The 23,140-nt window shown below is 43.6% G+C and overlaps 1 protein-coding gene across 3 annotated transcripts in view; it reads left to right on the forward strand.

Moving 5' to 3' along the window:
- Nucleotides 1–3,810: 3,810 nt before the first annotated feature.
- larp1b (La ribonucleoprotein 1B) overlaps nucleotides 3,811–23,140 on the forward strand; it is a 57,974-nt gene continuing 38,644 nt past the window's right edge. For all 3 annotated transcript variants that reach the window (XR_010007032.1, XM_008112036.3, XM_003221757.4), the window contains exon 1: nucleotides 3,811–4,449. Coding sequence is in view for 2 of the 3 variants with exons in the window: in XM_008112036.3 (XP_008110243.2) it covers nucleotides 4,125–4,449 (325 nt within the window). In the remaining variant the exon portion in view is untranslated. The remainder of the gene's footprint in view (nucleotides 4,450–23,140) is intronic.

A 23,140-nucleotide genomic window follows, 5' to 3' on the forward strand; every position in this document is an offset into this window, starting at 1 on the left:
GTTCTATCAACAGGTGTGGGTAACAGGACCCAAACCATGTTAAAGGTTAAAACCAACCCCTTGTACTTCATCCAGAAATTTAATTGGCAGCCAGTGGAGTGACTTTAGGATAGGTATAATATGCTCACTCCTAGATGCTCTTGTGACCAAACTGGCTGCTGTATTTTGAACCAAGTTTCTGAACTTGGTACAGAGGTAGCCTATTGTAAAGCGCATTGCAGAAGGTCAACCTTGAGGTTACCACTGTGTACACTACCGTCTTAAGGTCGTCCAAATTTAGGAAGGGGCGCAGCTGGCATATCAGCCAAAGCTGGTAATAAGCACTCCTGACTATCGCATCTACCTGGGCTGACATTTGGAGAGATGGATCCAGAAGCACTCCCAAGCTGCGAACACAGGTCTTTCAGTGGGAGTGTAACACCATCCAAAACTGGTTGTCAGACCTCCATCCCCAGATTAGGACCCTTGATGGCAAGCACCTCTGTTTTGTCTGGATTCAGTTTCAATTTGTTTTTCCTTATCCAGCTTATTCCCCCCTCCAGGCATTCATTCAGAGGAGACACGCTATCCTTAGGTGAAGCTGTTTTAGAAGGCATGGAAAAATATATTTGGGTGTTATCAGCATACCGATAACACCCTGCCCCATGCCATGGATGATCTCTCCCAGTGGCTTCATGTAAATATTAAAGAGCATTGTGGATAGAATGGCATCTTGTGGGATACCATTTAATACTGCCTTTTTTGAGGAGCAGCTATTCCAAGCACCACCATCTGAAACCTGCCCAAGAAGCACGACAGGAACCACTGCATCACAGTGCCGCCAGTTCCCAGTCCCTCCAGGCATTCCAGAAGGATACCATGGTTGATGGTATTGAAAGTTGCTGAGCAGTCTAGAAACACCAAAAGGGACACAAACCCCTTATTAATGTTGAGACAGAGATCTTTCACTAAGGTGACCATAGCAGCCTCAACTCCGTATCCTGCTCTGAAACCTCTTTGAAACGGTCAAGGGAAGTGTGTGTCATCAAAGAGCTCTTGGGGTTAAATTTTTATGTAAGATTATTCTTTGTTTGTAGGGTTTGACATGTATTTAAACTTTATACTGAATATTAGAATTGCTGTATGGCATCTAACTGCATACATCTGCATTTCTTAGGTTTATTGACTGATAGTACTGTGGTTTGCATTTTTTCTTGGCACAAATGGAGGCTATACTAGATGATCCTTTGGGGCCCCTCATGGGAATGCTTTAGAAGAGGCATGGGCAAACTTCAGCCCTCCAGGTGTTTTGGACTTCAACTCCCACAATTCCTAACAGGCTGTTAGGAATTGTGAGAGTTGACGTCCATAACACCTGGAGGGCCGAAGTTTATTCATGCCTGTTTTAAAGCATAACCTTTGTGCCTCCAACTCCCAGAAGCCCTGGCTAGCATGTCTCATCATCAGGAATTCTGGGAACTGAAGTCCAAAACACTTGGGAGGGCCCACAGATTGCACAAACCTGCTTTAGAGAATAGAAAGCATAAATCCATGGCGAGAAAGAAGCACATTTCTGGAATGTGAGCCAAGGTCAGGAACAAAGAGGCTCTCGTTCAGCTTAGGACAAAGAGGTATACAGAAAGTATAGATCAATAAACTCATTGGCTTCCCAGCTTGTAGTAGTAAATACAAAGGCCTCTGGGAGTAAAAACCTCCAAGGTTGAATGGCATTTTCCCTTTTGCTGGTTAATGTGGGCAGAGAAGGTTCCCAACTAGTCAAGCACTTAGTGGTGATATACTTTCCTTCCCAGAGGCTCTCCAGGGGTTTTGATTTCCACCCACAATTCACAGGAATTGTGGTAGTTGAAGTCCAAAACCACGGAAGAGCCAAAGTTTGCCCATGCCTGGGCTAGAGGGAAACTTAGCAAGAAGAGAAGAATCTTCTATTGCTCAGCTTCTGAACTTTGACCAAAGTATTCACATTCTTTCCAGTGGCATGGTGAATAGGTTTAGGATGCTGTTTGTAGCACCTTGGGAACAACATCAAGGTTGATAAGGATACCTATATTACACTCCCATTCCTCTGGCACTATCTTTTGGGGTTTGCTTGTTCCAGTGAACCACCTTATCTGCCATGGTCCAAGGCTGTGGACTCCTGGGACATGCAGTCATGTCAACTTTTATTTATACCCCATTCCATCTCCCCTTGGGGACGTGGGACAGTTTACATGAATGGCAGCCATTAGATGCCATACAATACACAGTGAAAATACAAATAAATAATAAATTGTGTTCTCAAAGGCTTTCATGGCCGGCTCGGAATCACTGGGTTGCTGTGGGTTTTCCGGCCTATATGGCCATTTTCCAAAAGCATTCTCTCTTGACATTTTGCCTACATCTATGACAGGCATCCCCAGAGGTTGTGAGAGCTGTTGGAAAATAGGCAAGTGGGGTTTCTATATCTGTGAAAGGTCCACGGTGGGAAAAAGAACTCTTGTCTATTGGAAGGCCAGTTAACACCTCCCAACAAAAGATTTCCTCAGCCAGGAATCAGCCAGGCCTGCAAGGTTTTTCAATGCTAATCAAGGTGATTAATTGCAACATTCACATTTCCTTCTAAAAGAAAATAGTTCTTTATCCCACCCTGGACCTTCCATAGATACATAAACCCCACTTGTCTAGTTTCCAACACCTCACAAACTTTGACGATGCCTGCCATAAAGGTGGGCAAAACGTCAGGAGAGAATGCTTCTGGAGCATGGCCATACAGCCCGGAAAACTCACAGTGACCCAGTTGTGAATTCTGCTGGAAACGAGGCAGGAAGGGTTTATTTATCTGTGGAATGTTCAGGGTGCGAGAAAGAACTCTGGTCTGTTTGAGGCAAGTATGAATGTTGTAATTGGCCACCTTGAAGCATTGAATAGCCTTGCAGCTTCAAGGTTTGGCTGGTTACTGCCATTGGTTCTTTCTCCCACCCTGGACATTTCCACAGATATACAAAGCCCACCTGCCTAGTTTCCAAGAGACCTCACATCCTCTGAGGATGCCTGCCATAGATGCTTCTGGAACATGGCCATACAAGCCCGGGAAACTCACAGCAACGCAATGATTCCGGCCATATATTTTTTTTTTCGTGTCAGGAGCGACTTGAGAAACTTCTGGTGTGAGAGTATTGGCCGTCTGCATGGACGTTGCTCAGGGGACGCCCGGATGTTATTACCACCCCTGTTGGAGGCTTCTCTCATGTCCCCGCATGGAGCTGGAGCTGATAGAGGGAGCTCATCCGCACCCTGCCCGGGTGGGATTCGAACCTGGCAGCCTTCAGGTCAGCAACCCAACCTTCAAGTCACAAGGCTTTAATCCACTACGCCACCGGAGGCTCCGGCCATGAAGGCCTTCGACAATACATGTTGTTGTTGTAGTTTGGCGGGGCAATGATCCTCTTTGGCGGAGAAGGCTTGCAAAACTCCAACCCTTAGGATTCCACAGCGTTGAGCCACGGCAGTTGAAGCAGTGCCAAACTTTAATGGGACGTCTTTCCCTTTAAAGCAGTTTTGGACTTCAGCTCCCAGAACCCTTGAGCATTGGTCGCGGGAGCCGAGGTTTCTGGGAGTTGAAGTCTCGAAAGACTAGAGTTAGACACACAAATGAGAGAGCGAAGCAGAGCACGCTATGGCGTCACAAGGCACATTGGAAGCGTTGGGGGAAGAAGAAGCCCCGCCCTATTCAAAAAAGGATTGGTTGTCCTTTCTGGGCTTTGGCCCCGCCCATCGGGCGCGAGGAGGGGGAGGGGGAGGGAGAAGAGGAGGAGTGGAGAATAAGCCCTGCCCCCTTTCCCCCTCCCTTTCTAGCACGCGACAGCTGTGACGAGGCTTTCCTCCTGGAGCGAGAGCGAGAGAGGCCTATGGGAAAGCCAAGCAAAGACTCTTTTCCCATTCGCTACTTCCCTTCGCCGGCTCTTCCACCCTCCGCGTAGTCCCCCGTCCGCATCGGCACGCGCGCGCGCTTGGCTCTTCTCAGAACGCCGCTCTTTTCCCTTCCCCCCTCCCCTCCGCAAGACGGGACTCTGGTGGCGGTTGGAAGCCTTCGCTGACTGAGGTGAATGAGGAGCGCCTGAGGAGAAGGAGGAGGAGGAAGGGCGGGCATGTCCTCCTCGGCTGCCCCTCAGCCACCAGTTCGGGGAGCGGAGGAGGAAGAGGAGGGCAAGAAGGCCAAGAAGGCGGCGACGTCTTCTACAACTACTACAACAACTACTACTACTATCGGGGCCTGTGCGCAAGACAAGAGCGAGAGCAGCGACGACGACGACGGCGGCCCTCGGTTTCCTCGCCGTCACGTGACCGAGGCGCCCCTCCCCAAGGAGAATCCCTGGGCCCGCCGCCGCTGCTGGAAGCCCGCCTCGGCCTCCTCCAGTTCGGACTCCCCTTCCAGCGCTTCCGCCGGCAGCGAGGGCGAGCCTCACGACCCAGGTGAGCCTCACAACCCCGGTTTCGGTATTTCCCGCCTCTACAGCAGCCATGGGCCAACCTGGGCCCTCCCTCCAGGTGTTTTGGACTTCAACTCCCACCATTCCTAACAGCCTCAGGCCGGTTAAGCGGCTGAGGGGGAAAAGGAAAGGGCCTGAGGCTGTTAACAATGTTGGTAATTAAAGCCCAAAGCAGCTGGAGAGAGGGTTCAAGTTGGCCCATGCTTCCTCTACAGTCCGGAGCACTCATTTATTTATTTACTTACGACATTTATATCCCGCCCTTCTCACCCTGAAGGAGATTCAGAGCGGCTTACAAGTTATCCCAATCAGTTGTCAAGCACCATAGGACGTGGGCCATTTTAAGGGGAAATGGAAACCTGAAAGTGCATATTATTCGATGACTAGGGATGGGAACATCTAGAGGTTAAAATGTGCATGGAATAGCTAATGCCTAGGTAAAGCGCAATTAATTATCAGTTACGAGAAGGCACCTGTGAATATCCAAGTTTTCAGATTCTTCCAGAAGGAATCCAGGGTGGGCGCTAATCTAATCTCCTTTGGGAGGGAGTTCCAGATCCTGGGGGCCACCATCAAGAAGGCCCTCTCTCGTCCCCACCAACTGCGATTGAGACGGAGGTGGGATCGAGAGGAGGGCCTCCCCAGCAGATCTTAGCGCTTACAAGTTATACGTACATACAATATATTACCAGCTGTGCCCAGGTTATTAGAAGAAGGCATAGTTTGTTTTGGGATGTTGGGTAATATCACTGAAGTTTGGTCCAGACCCATCGTTGGCTGGGTTCAGTGCTCTCTGGATAAGGATGAACTACAACTCCCAGTTCCGAGGTCAGTCACCCCCAAACCAGGCCTATATGCACAGTTGGCCATGTTGAGACTGTGTGGCAAGTTTGGTCAAGATCTGACGTCAGCCGGGTTCCGTGCTTTCTGAATGCAGGTGACCTGTAACTCCCAAAATCAAGGTCCATTCTCACCATAACCTGCAGTATGTTCAGTTGTGCCAAGTTTGGTCCCAGTCCATTGTTGGTGGTGGTCACAGTATCAGTTAAGGTACTGTAAGTCCCTTATTTGTGGCAAATTTGGTCCACATCCATCATTGGTTGGGTTAACAGGGCTCTCTGGATATAGGTCAAGTACACTCTTGTAAATCATGGCGAATTCTCCCCAAACATCTTGTTCACTTGCTGATCAATTCCTCTGTCAACTGCTTGGTAGGAAAGGGTTAAGGGAGAGGCAGTGAGTGGGGTCATACAAATTAAAGAACCCTTGGGATGTCCTTTCTGGAGGAAAAACACAACATCTAGGATAAAATTGTCCCGCATGAAAGCCTTAGCTTGGGTGGGGGTAGGATGGTGTTCGTGGAAGACATTGGCAGGGTTTGGGCTACATGTTCATGGCGCCCACTATAACCTGTATGTCAGTGGAGGGGGGGGGGGGGCATTGGTGTCTCCTGTTCAGTGGGAACTATAGCTATTTGTGGAGGCGGGATGCTGTCTGTGTAAGTGGACACCTCCACATACACATTTTTCACTTTTGTTATGTGTATAGATTAGCATAGCCCAATATTAGTATTCTATATTACCATATCATACTATGACACTATTCTGCAATGCTATTAGTAATATTACACGTAATAAATAATTATATTTTATTATTATTAGCATAGCACAATATTAATGTTGTACTATGCCACTATACTGCAATTTTATTAGTAATATTACACATAATATATAATGTACAATTATATTGAGTTGTTAGTAGTATATTGTATTACATTATAATGTTGTCAATATTATATGTATATACAATATATTATAAGGAGCCCCCAGTGGTGCAGCGGGCTGAACCACTGAGTTGCTGAACTTGCTGACCAAAAGGTCAGAGGTTCGAATCCAGGGAGCGGGTGAGCTCCCGCAGTTAGCCTCAGCTTCTGCCAACCTAGCAGTTCGAAAATAGGCAAATGTGTGTAGATAAATAGATACCGCTCGGCGGGAAGGTTACGGCGCTCCATGCAGTTGTGGGCCACATGACCTTGGAGGTGTCTATAGACAACACCGGCTCTTTGGATTAGAAATGGAGACGAGCACCAACCCCCAAAGTTGGACACAACTTAACTTGATGTCATTTTTAGCTTAGCACAATATAAGTTTTATATATTAATATATTATTGCTGGGGGAGGGGCTCCCACCTGCTGACCCAGAAGGCATGGTAGAACTATGTCTTCCTGGCTCCCCTTCTTCACATTGTCCCCTGACCCTCTTGCTCTCCTAATGGCGGTGACCCTGAGTGACACCCAATTCGTGGGAAAGCAAGGCACTTCCTGACGCCCTTGTTCATTAGAGCAAGCAGAGCATAGCCAGATTAGGAGAATGAGCTGGGGGAAGGGGTGGGTCCTCGGCCTGCCTTAGAAGTTGTTTTACGAGAGCGAAACGGCTGAGACAGGGCTAAATCATGGTTGAGGTTGGCGTCTGGAAGCTACATCTAGCATTAAAGAAAAACACTTTAGGAGGGAAAGGACATCATGGGGCCCTTCCACACAGCCATTAGAATCCAGGATATCAAGGCAGATAACACAAGCCAGCAAAATCAGACTTTTTGTAATCATCAGAAATGAGAGTAGCACAGTTTAAATCAATTTTATTCTGATTTTAAATATGTATTTATTTTTTCTATCACTGCAACTTTTAAAAATATTACAAATGGTACATTACAGTGAACTACTGTAAAGTCTGCACATTGCACATGATATTTGTGTAACACAAGCCAACAAGTGTTTTTCATCAGATATAATTGTAGGTCATTCTTATAGGGTTTTTTTTGTTGCTGAATTCGGATTTGTGTTTATTTTTTCTCTATCACATGTAGTTTTTGCGATGAGGCTAATAGAGTAATTAATCAATTTATGCACAGATATCAATAGAATCTAATTAACCATAAGCCAGATATAACTTTAGATCATTCTTATAGAGTTGTTTGTGTTGAATTTAGATCTGTGTTTATTTTTTCTCTTATGTGTAGTTTTTGCGATGAGGCTAATAGAGTAATTAATCAATTTATGCACAGATATCAATAGAATCTAATTAACCATAAGCCAGATATAACTTTAGATCATTCTTATAGAGTTGTTTCTCTTGAATTCAGATCTGTGTTTATTTTTTCTCTTATCATGTGTAGTTTTTGCAATGAGGCTAATTGAATAATCAATTTACAAACTGATATCATAGAATATAATTGATATCATTGCATAAATGCATTAATTATTCAAATTATTATAGAATGACCTAAAATTATATTTGATGAAAAAGACTTGTTGGCTTGTGTTATTTATTTATTTATTTCATTTATATACCGCTTTTCTCAACCCTTGAGGGGACTCAAAGCGGTTCACAACAGAGTCAATGGCAAAATTCAATACCTCACAAAATATAAAATACAACACATAGCTAAAATAGCATATAACAATAGATTAAAACCAGTAAACTATAAAACATCAAACATAACAACCTAAAACAGAACCTTCGACATTTCACCAATCCCGAAGTTATCATGGCTGACTTCATCTCACTCTCCAAATGCTTGCTTAAAAAGCCACATTTTAAGTGATTTCTTAAATGTCAGGAGGGAGAGGGCTGATCTGATCTCGCTGGGGAGGGAGTTCCACAGCCAAGGTGCCACGACTGGGAAGACCCCGTCTCTTGTTCCCCACTAGTTGCGCCTGTGAGGGCGATGGGATTAAAAGCAGGACCTCCTCAGCCGATCTTAATGCTCTAGCTGGCTCATAAAGGGAGATACGTTCTGTTAGGTAAGCTGGACCAGAACCATTTAGGGATTTATAGGCTAAAATCAGTACTTTGAATTGTGTTTGGTAGCAAACAGGTAGCCAGTGGAGCTGGCTCAACAGGGGGTTGTATGTTCCCTGGGGGTCACTCCAGTTAGAAGCCTGACTGCTGCCTATTGGACTACTTGAAGCTTCCAAATAGTCTTCAAAGGCAACCCCATGTAGATAATCCACAATATCCGCTTTGAACTGCATTATCTGATTCCATACTGCCATAGAGCCAGAATATCAATAGTAATAAAACTTTCTTTGTATTCTGTCCTATCTCCCTGAGGGGACTCAGGGCGGATTCCAACAAACAAAAAGGCAAACATTCAATGCCTTGAGAAGACCATAAATTCAAATACAAGTATAATAACTACCCAAGTCCCAAAATAAACAAACATCTATCATCAAATTAAAACTTGCAACCACAAATTAAATGGTAACCTAGCCTATAATAATAATAATAATAATAAAACTTTATTTATACCCCGCCACCATCTCCCCAACGGGGACTCGGGGCGGCTTACATGGGGCCATGCCCAGACACCATACAATATAACAAAATAAAACAACATATCATAACACAATATAACAGTGCAAAAATAATCATATACATTACAGCACAAATCAGAGAAAACAGTAAAAACAGGGCGGGCCACATGAACTTAACTAACTTAACATAAGTTAACATGAACTTAAGTAACTTAACATAAAACATCGACATAGACATTGATTACAGAAACACCAAAATTTATTTGATGTAAAATTAAAGGAGTAATGATGTAGCCAGTGATACCAACAAGCCAACAACGTCTGCAATCCAGAGTAGCAATAGTAATTTCATATTGGAGGGTTTTTTTTTCCAAGGCAGATAATCCACAATATCTGCTTTGACTTGGGGGCCCTTCCAGACAGGCCTTATATCTCAGGATATGATCCCAGGGTTTCTGTTTATCCCAGATTATCTTGCAGTGTGGACTCATAAGATCCAGTTTAAAGCATAAAACCTGAGATCATATCTTGGGATATACGGCCTATCTGGAAGGGCCCTGGGTTAACTGAGTCCACACTGTTCAAAGCAGATAATGTGGGATTTTATACAGCTGTGTGGAAGGGGCCCTGATTACATTCTCACCACATATGCATATAGGAGCCGGTTTTATAATAATAATAATAATAACTTCATTTTTATACCCCGCCTCTATCTCCCCGGAGGGGACTCAGGGCGGCTTACATGGGGCCAAGCCCGAATAAAAACAGTAGCAGTGTAAAACACAGCAATAGACAACAACTTGCACAATAAAAAAAAATAAAAAAATAAAATAAAATAAAACATTAGCCAATAAAAAACAAGAACTAATAAAAACATGGATTAAAACTGAGAGATTGTAAAAGTAGACTGGGTAAGGTGCACCATATAAATATTGTAAACACAAGGTGACTGATAAAGTGCTGCAAATTCTGGAAGTGCAAATTGGGATGGGAATAGACCCTGTGTCTATATCGAGTTGACAAAGGTAAAAGGTGCAAACCGGTACAAGAATGGTCACAGATACAGATTGCTTCTGGATTAGCAATCTTTATCTAAAGGCTTGAGTAAAGAGCCAGGTTTTCAAGCTCTTTCTGAATGCTACCAGGGTGGGGGCTTGGCTGATTTCCCTGGGGAGCGAGTTCCAGAGCCGGGGGGCCACCACGGAGAAGGCCCTCTCTCTCGTCCCCACCAACCGTGCTTGTGACACAGTAAAGAAGGAAATGGAATGGGACAATTGATTCCCATAGGTAGGATAATAGAAAAAGTGGAAAACAAAAATTGGATAAAGGTATTAGGCTTATACAATAAACTTGAACAGGGGAAATATTTACAAAAAGTAAATTGAAAAGTATACTAAGTAGGCTTAGTAGGAGAAATATACAAAATGATGATAAAAGGCGATGAATATACACAGTAAGAATACTACAAAATAAAATGCAGAAGGAAGGGCCCCTCACAAAACAAGTTATAGAGAAAATAAAGAAGGGAATTAAGAAAATTAAACTGGAGAAATACAAAGAGTTAGAAAGAAAATTTATATGGAAATGGTATAGGACACCAGCCGAGCTATGAAACATGGGAACAGGCGAAGCCCAATATGTTGGCATTGTAAAGTAGAGAAAGGTTGGTACGCATATATATGAGGGGAATGTCTAAATGGAACAACTTTTGGGGAAAAGATAATAAAAAATCAAGAAATTATTCAAAATACCAATCCAGGTAAACAGGGCATTTCTGTTAATGGCAATAATGCGGGGGGGGGGGGGGGTGGACACACAAAGAATCAAGATTTATTCAAAGCAGTTGTGCTAGCTGGAAAGGAGGTAATAGCCTGGGGGTGGAGAGATGAAAAAAATGGAATTTGGAAAACTGGAATAACTATTTGTTTGAGCAAATACAATTGAACATTATAGCATGTGTAGTTTGGGAAGGTAGCATGAAGATAAAATAGAAGAAATTAAAGAGAAATGGGAGATTTATATGAAATGGATAGAAGATGGTGAGCCAGTATACATATTGTACAAAGATTAAGAAAACTGTTCATAGTTAAAGATAAAGATATAGAGGAAAATGTGGTAGAGGGAGAGTGAAGGGAGGGTGGAGGATTGGGGAAAAAAATTAAAAATGTAATGAAAGAATCAATTTTGTAAAGAAGGTGAATAGATAATATAGAAATACTCTCATATTTAGAATGTATACATACACCAGTTGCTAATTATCTACTCAGAGATTATGTTACTATGTGCTCAATTAAAATTATTATTGTTTTAAAAAAGGAGGAAATTAATAGGGCATAAACTGGTGTTGAATAAAAAAGAATTATTCAGCCAGAAACTAGACAAGAATGAAAATATTAAGGATTGGGTAAAAATTATAAATTACATGACAATCGCCACCCAAGCAACTGTGGCCTTGGGCTGGAAACAGCATAGAAAGTGGGAAGTTAAAAAATAGTTTGAATATCTTCATGCTCCAGGATTACATCCTTGAAAGGAGAACCAAATACATATCAGGCTGAATCAAGAAGACCTGGGACCTGAAATGGGGAAGATAGATAGAAAAAGTCAAAGGAAAATAATCAAACCATACTCTCGCCACAATTGATCAATTAAAATAATATTTGAATAAAGGAAAGTACAGTTCCGGGAGGGAGGAGAGTAATATCGATAGACACAGATGGGAGATAAATGTGGAATTGGCAGTTTTGAAAATATTAAGAGAATAACATTCTGTATGTATTTTGAAATGGTAAGTTATTTTGATATTATTCTACCTATGTTTACAATTAAAACATTAATTTAGAATAAAAAAGAGGGAACAACATCATGGTGGGGAAGCAAGGCAGCACCGAGGAGTTAGGTACTTTTGAGTTTACTTTAACAGAGAAATAAGAAAACAAACGTCTCTTAGTTCAGAACAGGGGTGAGACAAAAGAAGTGAGAGAAATCTACCCCTAAAAAGGGAAAGTAACTCCCGAAAGAGTTATCATGGGGAAAAGGTGTCCCCACTAAAGCTTTCTTGCCAATCCTTGTTTCCACAACAAGCCATTTTTTTTCAAAATCCAATTTTCACATGGACAGAAAGTGAGATGAAATCTTCTGAACAGGGGCACAGACGACAGAACAAACACCACAGGGGTGTTAACCTTTCCCTTTACTATCCAAAGCTATAAAATACATATTTTTGGCTAGAGTTACACTTAAAAATTTACCTGTTTCGATTTGCATACAAATTCAACATAAGAACAAACCTACAGAACCTATCTTGTTTGTACCTTGGGGGCTGCCTGTATTTTTTTCTTTAGCTCATTCCGGGAGTCATGCATGTGCCAATATGCCTGTCCTTATTTGTTGTTTAATGCAATATGTCAAAATCTTATCAGCTTCAGCAGGACTTTCAGTCTTTTCCTTTGGCAAGCCTTTGAAAGATAAGGTTGGCAACTAGTGACCTTTCAAATATTGTTGGATTGTAACTCCTACCTGGAATAGAGAGTGGGGAAGCATGCTTACTTACAGTCTAGTTTATATGTTGCTACCTCTCCAACCTTGAAGTTACTGGGATAGCTTCATACTGTGATATGTGATAAATCAGTACCAGATAAGTTACCTGCTATTATTTTGAAATGATGTCACATTGAGGAGGGGGCAAGCTTGTCATAGGAGTTACAGTTTTGAGAGGCCTTTAGCCTCTGCCAATTTGTGCTGGTGCCTCCCCAGACTCTTGAGAACAAAAGACTAACAACTTTATAAAACTACAACTCCCATGATTCCACAACATTGAGTCACGACAGTTAAAGTGGTATCAAAATGCATTAATTCTACAGTGTAGATTTGATTTTTATTGTTTTGACACATTCTGTTTTGTTGTTTTTCATCCTTTAAAAATCTTATCAAGGAAAACAGATTCATAAACATTGCTACAGGTTGAATGCCCCTTATCTGAAATGCTTGGGACCAGAAGTGTTGTAGATTTTGAATTTGGGGGAATTTTGGAACATCTGTTTTTGCATATATGTATTTGTATATGTGTATCTTGGAGATGAGCCCCTAGTCGAAACCACTAGATTTATTTACATTTCTTATATACATAGATTGAAGGTAATTTTGCACATAATATTTTTAGTAATTATATCCATGAAAATGCGTACATTGAACCATTGGAAAGTAAAGGTGTCACTACCCATGTAGATAGTTTTAGAGTAATTTGGGTTTAGGAATTCCAAATTAGGGATACTTAACCTGTACTGATCTTATTTCCCACATTTGTATATGGAACTGTATTCCTGGTTGCATCAAAAGTGGTGTTTGTCTACTGTAGTAAAACAGTGTTTCTGCTTACAGTAGTATTTATGATTAGTGTATGTGGTACACTGCAGTCATATAAATGGAGGATCGTTACACAAGACTCTGTTGGGTAATAGCCTTGTGATGCTATTAAATACATTCCTAAATGGAAATCAAAGTTTGGTATGACATAGCTTTTTTGTTTGTTTGTGCTCATTATACTGGCAATGTTATTTAAAGTAAACTTGAAAACCATAAGTTTTCATATACTCCTCATTAAACAGCACATTAGAAGCCACGATTCTTTGTCTGTTGAATTAACTTTTGTTCATTTTATTGAATCAGGAGTTGTTATTCATAGTTGATTCAGGCTCATGAGAAAGTATGCTGATGGCAGCAAATTTACTCAGCAGTTGGCTGGATTGTAGACTAAACCAATACAACATGAAGCTCTGAAATAATTTTAGTTGATACCAATTAAAAACATAGTTGGCTTGGTAACCTGCTTTTATGGTTGACTTCAGAAATATTTCTTGACACACTTGTCACAGAGTTAAATCCTTTCAATCCCAAAATTGTGTGAAAGGGAGTTCTTGCATCTGTAAATTTAGTAAATGTCTGTCTTCTGATGACATCAAACACATAAAGTTAGAAAAAGATGAAGCATTGTAGTATTAACTCATGTGTTACTTTGTAGGCCATTCTTTGTGGTCTTTAATGTTGTTCTCCCAAATCACTTTACCGCTCTGGAGAAGGATTGATCCAGAAATAAAATTCTGGTAGATGTAATATTCATACGTTCTTGGAAATATCAATATTTTTAACAGCAACTGATAGCACCACCCTTAGCAGATCTCCTTAAGCTGACCAGAGTTTAGATGCCTTGGGCAGGTATAATGTTGAGGGCATGTGGTTGCCTCTACAATATGCTTCCAGGCAACCCAGATCAGAATAAGTTCATTTAGATTTTAATGACTAATTTCCTAGTGAATGTATTTGATTTGGCATCCTAAATAATGTACAAATGTCAGAACATTTTGTGCTATATTGTTGGTTCTTGGTTACTTACAATAACAAACTCGTTGACCAAAAGTAAAATGAAAATGGATATAAATTTACCTTTTCTCATAAATAGGTTTTTAGTCTGCAAGCTTTAGTCATATATTCAACCAGATTGTGCATGTTTGGCCTAGAAAATGTTTTAATTCAAATAACAATTGTCAAATAACAATTCAAGATCTGGATATTCTGATATTTACAGGTGCTAGATTCAGATGACATTGGCTAATGCTTCTCTATTAGTAAACCAAGATCACACATGATTTAAGGCAATTTTTAGCTCTTTAGAGACCTTATGTTTCCAGTATATTGTGCCAAACTGTATATGTAGATTTTATTCTTTAAAATCTGATAACCATATTTCTGTAGAAGTAACAATTTGAGGAAAAATTTGGGTTGTAATGGAAGGAGATTAATTCTAAGCATGGGAAGTAAGTTCTGCTACTCAGGTATTTGAAAAATCACAGTGCAGTAAACATGTTATGCCATTAAATCGTTTACATAGTAATGCATGTAGAGGTGATATAGTTGGTCCAAGTATTAAGTATTTATTAAATCAAACAATATCACAAGTTTTCTGATCAGTTTTGCTGTTTTGGCAAAAAGAGCTAACATTCTAAAATAAAAATGTGATGACTAGCATTGTTTAAGAAGGAGCATATCATCTGCATGACGTCAGAATGCAAGCTCACAATACTAAAATGTTTGAAGAAAAATACCAGTCATCATCCATCCAGACAAACTAAAACAGCAACAACAAAAACTTAATTGAATATCTTAAGTCAGCAGTATTTTCTTTCTTCTGTGAAAATCTAAATATCATAGAAAGTATAAATATACCATGACCAGAGGAGTTTTGTGAATGCAAATTCAAGAACTTTCCTCAATACCCAAACACCCACAGGAAAAACAAACACGTTCACACAAAATGGAGTAGTTCTCAGCCCTTCTCAGCAAAATATGTAACCTGCAGAAATACAAAAGATTTTGTAGAACAATTTTTGTTCTAGCCATTTCTGTCTATAAAAAACCAATTGTTATATGGCAGATGGCTGTAACTCAGAACAATGTTGCAGTTTTCCAGGTGAAAATATAATCAATTATCTACTTTTTAAACACAGTTCTTTGCAAATTCTATGCCAAAACATGATTCTGTGAGACTAAAATATTTCATCTGCTTAGATGAAAATTACGGTAATTTCTTCATGTAATGTAGCTTGATATTTGGGTTGGTAACATAATTAATAAAATGTTCCTGTTTCTTTAACTTCTTGGAAAGTACCCATATTAGCTCACACTCAAATTATCATACAGTAGAGTCTCACTTATCCAACAATCGCTTATCCAACATTCTGGATTATCCAATGCATTTTTGTAGTCAATGTTTATTTATTTATTACAACATTTATATCCCGCCCTTCTCACCCGAGAGGGGACTCAGGGCGGCTTACAATAAACACACATATTGTGATGACCCATGGGCCTTGTAGTCCTGCTCAGGACACTGTAATTCCTGATGAAGATGAAAACTTGGGTTTTTTACCTTCCCAGTCTGAACTGGATTCCTCTCAGCCAGATCTTTCCCAGGCCGATCTGGGAACCTTGCACCTGCAAGAAAGTTGTCTCCCAGAAGTATGTCAAACAACCCCAGAGCCTACTTCTCCCGTGTTCTTGCGCCGGGAGTTTTGTAAACAACAGAGAAGTTTGGATTCAACTTCGCGCAGGAGTGCAAGAATTGCAGCTAAGAATGTAGCCAATTAAGACTGTTTCTCGTGAGAATCTTTAAGGAGGTTAACATCTGGTCTCAGAGTTTGGCTTTCGTTTCTGATTCCCAGAGAACTGCATCGGTGGGAAAGTTAGACTCTATATAGGTGTTTTGCCCGCGTAGTAACTTCGCGGAGTCAATTCGTCAGCCTACGGAGCGAGTTGTGTCTGGACAGCGCGCTCCGATTCAAGCCTCGCTCCTGCTCAAGCCTAGCCCTGCTTTCCAGCCTTCGCCTTGCTTCCCAGCCTTTGTTTATCCACGGACTTTGCCTTGTTTCCCAGGACCAATCCTTGCCTTGTTCCACGGATTTTACCAAGTTATTCCACGGACCTTGTTCTTGTTCCTAGTTACCTTGTTCCACGTTTTAAGCCTTGTTTCAAGTATCAAGTTATTTCCTAGCCTTACTCAAGTTTATGGACTAAAGGACCTTGTCATCTCCCCTCACTTTGCCTGGCAAAGTGAGTGTTTCGGTTATTGGATTACAACTTTGGACCTTAATATTTCATATTGGACATTGCTTCTTTGGACTAATTTTGACCTTCCCTGGAAGGTCTACTTCTGGACTAACTTTTACATTTGCTTTTACTAACTTTATATAATTCCTTAATAAAGATATTAGATAGAATCTGGCCTCTGCGTATGGTTATTGGTGCTCTGTAGCCTGGGTCGTGACAGTTTGACTCCGCCCCCCTAAGCACCAATTAACCAAGGCCAGTATGTCTACCGGAGTCGTACCTGGGCCGAGCGGCCAGCCGATTACCTACACCATCGACAAGGATGAGGTGGACCGAATCCGTGATAAGCTCAATGCCCAGGATGGAGAAATAAAAGGTTTGAAGGAACGCGGAATCCGTCTACCGGCCATGGCGTTGCCAACCAAGTTTACTGGAGAAGCTTCTAAGGTTCATGTTTTCCGTCGCCAATGCCAAGCTTATCTAGAGGCCCGTGCTGCCGAATTTCCCCAAGAAGACATCAAGGTGGCATGGGTTTACAGTCTTCTAGACGGGCCAGCGGCCAACTGGGCGACGGCACTGTTCGACCAAGCCTCTCCACACCTAAGATCCGCGCAACGCTTCTTGGACCACCTTAAAGAGACTTGGGGAATCGAGGACAATTTGGAGGCAGCCGGTCACAAACTCCGTCGCCTATTCCAAGGAGACAGACCTATGTCTCAGTATATAGCCGAGTTCCGAGTGCTGGCCCACAACACCGGCTGGAATGATGTTGCCCTCAGAGGACAATTTCGGGAGGGTCTCAACATTGAAATGCTGGAAGAAATCTCCAAGGTGGATCCTCCCCAGACCCTCGAGGCACTCATTGATCAATGTTTACGGGCTGAAGTCATGATTGCCAACCGGAAACAATGGGTTCGAGGCCAGGGCAGTAGAGCCGGGGCAAAACCCCCCGCTCCCGCCAGCGTTCAGCCACGACCAGTGTGGAGACCCCCACCGCCAACCCCATACCCCAGAGGAGGCGAGGAGGTGCCGATGCAGTTGGGCAATGTGCGTCCCAGACTAGATGCCGCCGAGAAGGCCCGCCGCCAACGCCTAAATCTCTGTTGGTATTGCGGGAATGGGGGCCACTTCGCCAGAGAGTGCCCAGCCAAAGGGAAGCCCGCCGCCCGTCTTGCGGCGGCGTCCTCCACGGAGACGAAGGCGTCTGAGGCGGCTGTCACACAGCCGGCGGGGGAAGCCAACGACCGGGTGTAGAGAGGCTCGCCAACCCGGTCAAAAAATCCATTCAAGAGCCGCCAACCGGGGTCCTGTTCCTTCTCGTGGTCACATTATGGTCAGCAAAAAGGGGACCCGTCATGATCCACGCCATGATAGACTCTGGAGCTACCAACAATTTCATTGATAGAGAGTATGCCGACTCTCTGGGATTACAATATCATGATTTCAAGAATGCCCGTGTGGTGCAAGCCATAGACGGCCGCCCCCTCAAGACGGGCCCCGTAAGTCAGTGGTCGGAACCCACCAGGATGTGGATAAGGGAACATATGGAAGAGATTTCCTTCTTTGTTACCGAGGTTCCCCATTTCCCTGTGATTTTGGGAATTCCATGGCTGACTCTCCACGACCCTAACATCTCCTGGTCCAACAGAGAACTGCAGTTTGCTTCACAGTACTGCCAAAACCATTGCCTCGTAGCCAAGGTCTGCCATGCCTCAGACACCGAGCCCATCATCACCTTGCCAAAGAAGTACTCCGAGTATTGGGATGTATTCAATGAGAAAGAAGCCGAAAAATTACCCCCACATAGACCTTATGACTGTGCCATTGACTTGGTGGAGGGGGCCCCGATCCCGCGAGGGCATCTTTACTCCCTGACTGAACCAGAGCAAGAAGCTCTCAGGGAATTCATAGAGACAAACCTTCGCAAGGGATTCATCAGACCCTCTCAATCCCCAGCCGCCTCCCCAGTGATGTTTGTGAAGAAGAAGTCAGGGGAACTACGCTTGGTGGTGGACTACAGAGCATTGAACAATATCACCAAGCGGAACAGCTATCCCCTGCCCTTAATCTCGGATCTACTGGATCGGCTTCGAGGAGCCAAGGTTTACACCAAGCTGGATCTTCGGGGGGCTTACAACTTAGTTCGCATCAGGGAAGGGGACGAGTGGAAGACCGCCTTCCAGACCAAATTCGGATTATTCGAGTCCCGAGTTATGAATTTCGGTTTATGCGGAGCTCCCGCAACGTTCCAGCATTTTGTCAATGACATTTTTCGGGACTATCTAGACAGGTTCTTGATAATCTACCTGGACGATTTTTTGGTGTTTTCTAGATCACAATCAGAGCATGAGAACCACGTCAAAATGGTGTTACAACGATTGCGGGATCATGGACTTTATGCCAAGCTGGAAAAATGCGCCTTTGATCTACAAGAGGTAGATTTCCTGGGTTACCGCATCTCGCCTCTAGGGCTTTCCATGGATCCAGCCAAGGTTTCAGCAGTATTGGAATGGCGGGCGCCAACTAACAAGAAAGAGGTGCAGCGTTTCTTGGGGTTCGCGAACTATTACCGCAAGTTCATTCCAGATTTTGCCCGCTGGTCCGACCCCATCACTAGCTGCATCCGTGGAAAGCAGCCTTTCCGCTGGACTGATCAAGCAGAGAAAGGGTTCCAGCAACTAAAGAAACTATTCACCTCCCAGCCAATTCTACAGCACCCAAATCCTGGAACCCCTTTTGTTGTGCAAGCGGACGCCTCTGATGTGGCAATTGGGGCCGTACTCTTACAACCGGTGGGAGATCACCTCCATCCCTGTGCCTTTTACTCTCGTCAACTAACCACACCAGAGAAAAATTACACCATTTGGGAAAAAGAACTACTGGCCATTAAGGCAGCCTTTGAAACTTGGAGACATTGGCTAGAAGGGGCCAAATTCCCCATTGAAGTCCACACTGATCATCGTAATCTAGAACATCTAAGAACTGCCCGCAAACTAAATCAGAGGCAGCAACGTTGGGCTTTATTCTTTGAACGTTTCAACTTCCAGATTCATTATGTGACCCCAGCCCAGACCAAGCAAGCAGACGCCCTGTCACGTAAACCGGAATACGCTGCAGGACGCAAGGAGACCTTTGAATCCCAACTATTACAACCCGAGAACTTTGCCACGCTCACGGTGGGGAACACCAAATCCATTCCCATTGGTTCAACTTCCTCTACTCCAGGACCCATCTGTGCTCAAGAAATCAGGGCTAGTCAGCAAGCAGATGCCTGGGCGCAGGACCAACTTCGCCAAGGTCTGCATTTTCCCTTTTCGCTTAAAGATGGGCTGCTTTGCTATAGAAATCACGTTTATATCCCACCCGGACCGGGCAGGGAAAAAGCGCTTCGTCTGTGTCATGACTGCAAACCAGCAGGACACTTCGGACTATTTAAAACTATGCATTTGATCCTAAGGGATTTTTGGTGGCCCAAGATCCGCAAGGATGTGGAAAAATATGTCAACACCTGCCCAGTATGCCAGCGCTCCAAGATACGAAGGGAGAAGCCCTCAGGGCTTTTACACCCCCTTCCTACCCCATCTCGCCCATGGGAAATAATTTCCGCGGATTTCATCACTGACCTACCACCTTCCTGTGGATTCACCACGATCTTAGTGGTGGTGGACCTTTTCACCAAGTTAGCCCATTTCATTCCCTGCGAAGGCCTCCCCACGGCCAAAGAGACTGCGGATCTATTCCTTCAACATGTTTTCAGACTACATGGATTGCCCAAGAGTTTAGTCACAGACCGTGGATCTCAATTCACCTCTCGTTTTTGGAAGGCACTACAAAAACTATTGGGCATAGACTCTCGCTTATCTTCAGCTCATCATCCCCAAACAGATGGGCAAACGGAGCGCACCAATGCCACTTTGGAGCAGTATCTTCGCTGTTATGTAAACTACCAACAGGACAATTGGGTTTCTCTGTTACCACTGTCTGAGTTTGCTTACAACAATGGAGTTCAAGCTTCTACAAAAGAAACGCCGTTCTTTGCAAACTACGGCTTCCATCCACGTTTCTTCCCCCCTGTCATTGAAACTTCAGAAGTTCCCGCAGCAGAGGATTGGCTGCAGGAACTCGCAGCGGTGCAACAACTTTTGCTCCAGCAACTGGACCAAGCCAAGGAGGACTATAAACGCCACGCTGACAAGCATCGCCAGCCGGGTCCCGAAATCAAGGTAGGAGATCGGGTTTTTCTGTCCACTCGCTTCCTGCCCTCCCACCGCCCTTGCCGGAAGTTAGATGCCCGTTTCATTGGCCCCTATCCAGTGGTGGCGCAATTAAACCCTGTGACTTTCAAACTCCAACTTCCGCGTTCATTGCGCATTCACCCAGTGTTTCACCGTTCCCTGCTCCTTCCGGCGGATGGTGTGCGTCCTGATACAGACCAACCGGCCCCCCCTCCTGTTTTGATGAATGGGGAGGAGGAGTTCGAGGTTGAGGACATTTTGGATTCTCGCTTTCACCGCCGCCGCCTACAATATCTCATTGACTGGGTGGGTTTTGGCCCTGAGGAACGCTCTTGGGAAGACGCCTCCACAGTCCATGCTCCTGATCTAACCCGTCGCTTTCATCAGACCTATCCCGCCAAGCCGCGACCTCGCGCCTCGGGGAGAGGGCCCCAGTTTGGGAGGGGCCTTGAGGAGGGGGATAGTGTGATGACCCATGGGCCTTGTAGTCCTGCTCAGGACACTGTAATTCCTGATGAAGATGAAAACTTGGGTTTTTTACCTTCCCAGTCTGAACTGGATTCCTCTCAGCCAGATCTTTCCCAGGCCGATCTGGGAACCTTGCACCTGCAAGAAAGTTGTCTCCCAGAAGTATGTCAAACAACCCCAGAGCCTACTTCTCCCGTGTTCTTGCGCCGGGAGTTTTGTAAACAACAGAGAAGTTTGGATTCAACTTCGCGCAGGAGTGCAAGAATTGCAGCTAAGAATGTAGCCAATTAAGACTGTTTCTCGTGAGAATCTTTAAGGAGGTTAACATCTGGTCTCAGAGTTTGGCTTTCGTTTCTGATTCCCAGAGAACTGCATCGGTGGGAAAGTTAGACTCTATATAGGTGTTTTGCCCGCGTAGTAACTTCGCGGAGTCAATTCGTCAGCCTACGGAGCGAGTTGTGTCTGGACAGCGCGCTCCGATTCAAGCCTCGCTCCTGCTCAAGCCTAGCCCTGCTTTCCAGCCTTCGCCTTGCTTCCCAGCCTTTGTTTATCCACGGACTTTGCCTTGTTTCCCAGGACCAATCCTTGCCTTGTTCCACGGATTTTACCAAGTTATTCCACGGACCTTGTTCTTGTTCCTAGTTACCTTGTTCCACGTTTTAAGCCTTGTTTCAAGTATCAAGTTATTTCCTAGCCTTACTCAAGTTTATGGACTAAAGGACCTTGTCATCTCCCCTCACTTTGCCTGGCAAAGTGAGTGTTTCGGTTATTGGATTACAACTTTGGACCTTAATATTTCATATTGGACATTGCTTCTTTGGACTAATTTTGACCTTCCCTGGAAGGTCTACTTCTGGACTAACTTTTACATTTGCTTTTACTAACTTTATATAATTCCTTAATAAAGATATTAGATAGAATCTGGCCTCTGCGTATGGTTATTGGTGCTCTGTAGCCTGGGTCGTGACACATATAAAAATTATACAGTACACATAAATCAGATTAAAAGTTATTAATTTACATCAACATTCATAAAAACATTCTAAAATACAAATGGACATGTTCAGGTTCAAAAGACTGGGTCTGTCAATTGGGTTCTGGCTTACATAATAATAATAATAATTGGCACTGCTGATTCTTATTTGAAAGCCTGGCCCCACAACCAAGTTTTAACCTTCCTACGGAAGGATAGGAGTGTCACGACCCAGGCTGCAGAGCACCAATAACCATACACAGAGGCCAGAATCTAACTAATATCTTTATTAAGGAAATATATAAGGTTAATAAAGACAAGTGTAGGAAATAGTTCAGAAGTAGACCTTTCAGGGAAGGTCAAAATTAGTCCAAAGAAACAATGTCCAATATGAAATATTAAGGTCCAAAGTTGTAATCCAATAACCGAAACACTCACTTCGCCAAGCGAAGTGAGGGGAGATGACAAGGTCCTTTAGTCCATGAAACTTGAGCAAGGCTAGGAAATAACTTGATACTTGGAACACAAGGCTTGAACAAGGCAACAAGAAACGAGGAGCAAAACCAAGATCCGTGGAATTTACTTGGCAAGGTCCGGGAAGCAAGGCAAGATCCGTGGAAGTAAACAAGGCTGGGAACGAAGGCTTGGAAACAGGAACAAGGCTTGGAAACAGGAACAAGGCTTGGAAACGGAGTAGCTGTCCACACACGCTACTCCAGTAGCTGACGAATTGACTCCGCAAGATTCCAAAAGGGGCAAGGAACCTAAATAGGGCCTCGTTTCCCACCAGAGAACACTTCTCTGGGGAAACCAGAAACGAAAGTCAATCTCTGTGTCCAGATGTATGACTCCCTAAAATTTCTCATGGAAGCAGGCTTAATCATCAGAATGCTTTGCTGCGATTCTCAGGCTTCGGCGATTAGCCTGCTGAACTCCTTTTTGTTGTAGATAATAATTACGGCGAGAAAATGGGGGAGATTTTGACTCAGGGCTTGTTTGGCAGATTTCTGGAATACAAACCTCCTGCAGGTGCAAGGGCTCTAATTCAGGCTGGGAAAGTTCCCTTTCTGGCTGAAATGG

The sequence above is a fragment of the Anolis carolinensis genome, chromosome 5, assembly GCF_035594765.1.
Source record: "Anolis carolinensis isolate JA03-04 chromosome 5, rAnoCar3.1.pri, whole genome shotgun sequence".
NCBI classification, from domain to species: Eukaryota; Metazoa; Chordata; class Lepidosauria; order Squamata; family Dactyloidae; genus Anolis; species Anolis carolinensis.